General features: G+C 33.7%; 1 protein-coding gene across 1 annotated transcript; it reads right to left on the bottom strand.

Moving 5' to 3' along the window:
- Positions 1-2,537: 2,537 nt before the first annotated feature.
- LOC112037297 (uncharacterized) lies at positions 2,538-5,000 on the bottom strand. The gene is made up of 3 exons (XM_065782977.1): positions 4,650-5,000; positions 4,216-4,427; positions 2,538-2,724 (listed from the first exon to the last, which is right to left on the bottom strand). The coding sequence occupies exons 1-3, from the start codon at positions 4,833-4,835 to the stop codon at positions 2,574-2,576; spliced, it is 549 nt and encodes a 182-aa protein (XP_065639049.1). The 5' UTR covers positions 4,836-5,000; the 3' UTR covers positions 2,538-2,573.
- Between the last annotated feature and the right edge of the window lie 237 nt (positions 5,001-5,237).

Genomic DNA, 5,237 nt, shown 5'->3' with positions numbered 1-5,237 from the left:
GCAGAACATGAACATAAGCTAAACACAGAATTGATAAACAATCTAAGCCAATTATAATCACATCCACAACAAAAAATAAAAGGCAAAGATAAAGGAAAGAGAGATGCAAATACAAGGACTACACGTGATGTGTTATTGAAGAGGAAACCGAAGTTCTCGGAGTAAAACCTCTCTACTGCCCTCTAAGCAGTTAATAATCCACTAGAAAATGTAGTTGGGATACATAAACAGTAATAGACCCTCCAAGCCTAATCTACCCAAGTACCTAAGCCCTCCAAGCTTTTTGCTCCAACGAGGTTGGGCCGAACCTTTTTCTTTTCTAGCTTACCGGATTCCGCTATAAACCATAGTATCAACCAATAATTATTGGTCCCTTCCAAACTACTTCCCTTAGCACTAAATGAAACTTCTCACAATCGTGTGTATGATGAGAAAATGATTTGATCAAAAACCTCTCAAGGATGTATCAATGGAGAGGAAGAAAGTAAAGGAACTTGAAGAGTCTCTTAGGTGAAGATTATGGATGAGGCAATCTTTTTTTCTCTAGGGTTTCTCTCTCACAATTCTCTCTGGAAGCCCTCTACATTTCGTGGGAATAAGGGATATTTATACTAGGTTGAGAATGGAATACGAAGAGTCAGTTTTTCCCAAACAGGGCATTCTGATGGCTTGACCTCGCGACTGGGTTGAGTCGCGATTTCAAGGCGCGAGCTAATGGTCTGGCCAGCTTGGGAGTTTTGTCCTGTAGTGCAACAGCTGGCATGTCTCTTCAGCTTCTGGCATGCTTGGCACGTGTGCAACTTCTGGCAACTTGCAAGCTGCGAGCCACCCGTAAGATCCAGTCACGAGTCCCTGTTTCTTTGCACAATCTTGAGAATTTCTTCACACTCTCTCACTCACTACCCTTATAAGATTCCCACCTAAATACAAGGTTACTAAATGCTAAAATACAAGCAAATTTGGCACGGAATAAAACCAACAAGATAGTTAATTAAATTCAACCTTACAGTAGCTAATTGGGTTAGGGAGAGAAGCCAAAATCAGAGTGAGATTTGTGTACTATTCCCTCCGCTTTGTTCTCATAGAAGTTCTTAAGCAATCAAAACCCTAACTTTTTTATTTTTGTTATGTTTGTTTTTCTCTAAAAATGTTTTTTCCTAACAGCAAAAGGAGAGATGGGTAACGGATTGAAGTTCAAGTAAAGTCTAAATGATTGACTTCTCATGGAAAGAAGATGTACATTAATGAAATAACTGACTCTCACTATCAGATACGATACGTAGATGCTAGAGGAGCGCATTGAATGTACGGCTTCTTTTTGAAAAGCTATATATTGACTACATTAAGTGTGCGTTTGGGAAGTGCGTTTTGCGCTTCCCAAACACGTTTGCGTTTTTCTTTTTCTTTTTCTTTTTTTACTTTTTAGCTTTCCCAGCCGGCATTTTGTACTGTTCATTACTGTTGCGACTACTGTTCATTGAACAGTAGCCGCAACATTTGACTTTTTCACACAAAGTTTACTGTTCACGGACCCACAAATTTCACTTTTCAGCAACTTTTTTATTAAAAATGGGTCCTACAGTACTATTTACACATTTAAAAATTATTTTGCTACAGTGTTTTCAGTTTTTAACTGTATCCAAACGAACCCTAAATATGAATACGTCCTTCCATTATTTGCCTTTCCACATGAACAAACTTCCTCTCCCAACCTATCTTTCCATAGCTACTTCCAATATATTCTTATTCATTAATGATCCTACATATCATCATGTGTATTTGTTTCTTAGGAGATTGTTTTTTGAAGTGTACTCATGACAACTCATATATAAATTAATAGCTGAATAAAAATATTTTCTAATTAATTTCATCACGGTTTTTTTTTTTTTGGAGAAAGTTTTTCATCACGGTTGACCATTCCTATATGGCCTACTATTAACTATAGTTTCTTTTTTTAGGGTCACCAATGTCCAACACCTCACATTTGTAATCTCATTGCTATCTAATAAAGACATGGCTCACTAAATGCATGCCACATTACCACTACACTACAAGTTTCAACCAACATTAATATTATTGATAGCCTCATGTTGTTTATGAAACATGAGTACTTTTTATTCTTTGCTCTTTTATAGTTAAAAGTTGCACAGCTATGAAAGTACTGTTAAATGATTTCACAACCAACTTTTAGATCAATAAGACATTATAAGTTGAAATTTAAATTTATAATACTATAGACGTAGTACAGTAGTACTTAATTTTTTGTGTTATCTACGAAATCACAACGGTTTCCTCTTCAAGTTGAGAGTGCCAACTGCAAGATCACAATAGAAATATTTGTAGAAAACTAGGTGGTTAACAACGTTGTTACTCATAGAAGTTTCCTAAAGCAATTTTTTGGGCTGAAAATATTTACTCTTAGCGAATAAAAGAGAACGTTCAACTACGTACTTTGTTGATTTGTGTCCCTATCTTTTTAGACATTATTTCTAAATCTTGTCGAGAGAAAATATCTGGGTTTCCGGTTACAGCACTTAATGCAGGAAACCACTTTTGTGTGTTCCATAAATAGGTTAGCCATGGTATGTAATGAACAACTCGAACTGTCCACTGGTCCTGAGGTAGTTGTTTGTAGTAAGCCTCTGTAGACAATTTGGGAGGCAAACCTTGCCACCGGCCCACCAGTAGTTGATAATTGGCGCAAGTAGTGCTACTCCTGCTAACCTTTAGACGTATGACAAAATCAGATTACACAAATTTGTATTTAAATTTGTTTTCTTTAGAGTTCAGAATAACAGGACAACTTTCTCAAATTGAAACAATAGTACATCATAACTACTTCTAATTGAGATGTACGTAATTTAATATGAAACGTGGTTCTTTAGAAACCTTTATTTAATTAATTTTTTTTAAATGTCCATTTTTTTCTTCACATGACAATTTTACTATGTTTTAATGTTCTAGAGAAAAATGGAATAGTATTTTCACCAATCTTATTCATTGTATTAATCAATTTCATATCAAGTTTCCCAAAACCAAAGGCTCATTTTAATTATTGTGTTTTAATACCAATTTTACTATATACACACAATTGAATAAATATTATCATTAATTTTCATATCAAGTTTGCCAAAACCAAGGGTCATTCGACTCATTCCAATTAGTGTTTTAATACCAATTTTTACTTCATACACACAATTGAATAAATGTTATTATTTTTTTGAATAAATGTTATTATTATTCACTTACTTTATACACACAATTGAATAAAAGTTATCATTATTTCTCTCTCTCTCTCTCTCTCTCTCTCTCCAATATTTTATTGAAAATAGTACACACTTTATATGTGTGTGTGTGTGTGTGATAACGGAGGAGAACCGTTTTTAATGTGAATATCTTAGTTGGAAACATTATGAGGTGTCAATTAAAATTATAAGGCTCTTAGTGGTGCACACTTTTTTTGTATGCATTATACCTATGTGGTCTTAATCATTTATCTATTATCATAAAATATATATTAAATAAGGTAATATCATATGTTAATGTTTAAGATTAAGTAGGTATGTTATAGAAAAAAAAAAAAGAAAAAAAAAAAAAGAGTACCATAGATTTCACCATTATAAGATTATATGCATATCCGAAATATATTCACAATAGTTACATAGGCATAGCAAGATACTACTCTAGTACTAGTATTTGAAATGTGGCTATTTAGAGTATTCACAATGGTCTCCTTAAAATAAGACAAGAGCCCAATATGGGTAATGAACTCATGAATAACACTCATATTCTTTCCCACCGATTATCTAAAATAAGATCTTGCTACACTGCTTCCCACATTTAGGGAACACTTTAGTTTCCTCAAACAATTATTTTATTTTATGTTTCTTTGAAAAGTGAGAGTGACTGTGTGAGTGTTTAGAAAAGTTTAGGAAAGGTAAATGTTTTGAGAAGTGGAGAAAATAATAATAAAAAATGAATGAAAAAAAAATGATATTTAAATGAAATATAGTTTAGAATAGAAAATTTGACATAATACTGCTGTTTTTTTTTTTTTTTTTTTCAGGCCTCTTTTTCTTGTCTAGTTTTTTCCTTTTCTTCAAAAGGATCAAGGTTAGCAATAGTACACTGCCAAAATGTGCTCATATAAGAACAGATTTATTGTTAAAGGGAAAAAAAAAAATCTTTGATATATATATAAAAGCTAGTTCATACCTATGAGGAATGTACTTGAGGCAGCCCCAAACCAGATGGCTCCCAATAGAATAACCAATTACATAAAATTTGGAACCGAGTTCCAACTGATCCACAAGCTCTTCGATATCTAAAGCCAAACTTTTCAATGTTTGTTTTGGATGTGGACCACTTTCTCCATAACTGGGTTTGTCAAAAGACAAAATGTGTAGTCCAAGTTCTTCAATAAATTCCTGAAAAGTATTTCCTTTAGAACAGAATAATTTAGAAACTCAATGTAAATAAAAGAAAACAGTACAGTATTTGTTTTTTGCTGAATGAACACAGTACAGTACTTGAGGGAGGCTTTTCAAAATAGAACATAATAATTTAGAAATATTACTTGAGGGAGGCTTTTCAAAATCACAGGACTATGTCTACAAGCACTTAAGCCATGAACAAAGAAAATCTTATACTTGGCCACTTGTGCTGGCACACCATGCTCCTTGTAAAGCCAAATTCCTTCCATCCCTAAGCTTTATTCTAGGTGCTGTGATGGGTGGTCCGCCAGGTGAGCCACAAATTTTGGGAGGTGGTGGGCGGATGGCTCGATAAGCCCGTCCTATTGCTAGCAATCCCATCAATAAGATCACAGCAAACATCGATATCTCTGGTATTTGAAGTTGGGAAGGGAAGACTTACCCTGAAAATAAGTAAGGTGTATATATATATGGAGAGGTAATTGAGAATCACTTCAGCCACAAATAATTGCAATCATGGAAATCTCTAGTAGCTAGCATTTTCCTTTTCCTATTTATTTATAGATTGAAAAATGTTAAAGTTACAAACAATTTAGAAATAGTTGATATGGCAAGTGATTTTATGTTTGGAAAAAGTTAATGGATTATTGGTCTAGAAAACTTTTTAGAAATTTTTAATGAAAAAATAAAAAAAAAACCTGTTTTTGATATATTTTTTTAATAGGGGTGTGCATCATGGTTGAGGGGGTTACTTTTCAACCCAACCCACCCATGTGGATCGGGTTGGACTCATGGGTTGAACCA

The sequence above is a fragment of the Quercus suber genome, unplaced genomic scaffold (assembly GCF_002906115.3).
Source record: "Quercus suber isolate HL8 unplaced genomic scaffold, Cork oak 2.0 scaffold_324, whole genome shotgun sequence".
Lineage (NCBI taxonomy): Eukaryota > Viridiplantae > Streptophyta > Magnoliopsida > Fagales > Fagaceae > Quercus > Quercus suber.
Note: the sequence above shows the minus strand (reverse complement) of the source record. Positions and strands in the feature narration are given on the sequence as shown.

What these genes read in the sequence shown, in the direction of transcription:
- LOC112037297 (XM_065782977.1), bottom strand. Translation starts at nt 4,835, where the DNA reads ATGTTTGCTGTGATCTTATTGATGGGATTGCTAGCAATAGGACGGGCT. An exon ending in GTGCCAGCACAAGTGGCCAA is followed by an intron (nt 4,428 to 4,649) that starts GTATAAGATTTT and finishes AATACTTTTCAG; the next exon opens with GAATTTATTGAAGAACTTGG. An exon ending in CTCAAGTACATTCCTCATAG is followed by an intron (nt 2,725 to 4,215) that starts GTATGAACTAGC and finishes ATACGTCTAAAG; the next exon opens with GTTAGCAGGAGTAGCACTAC.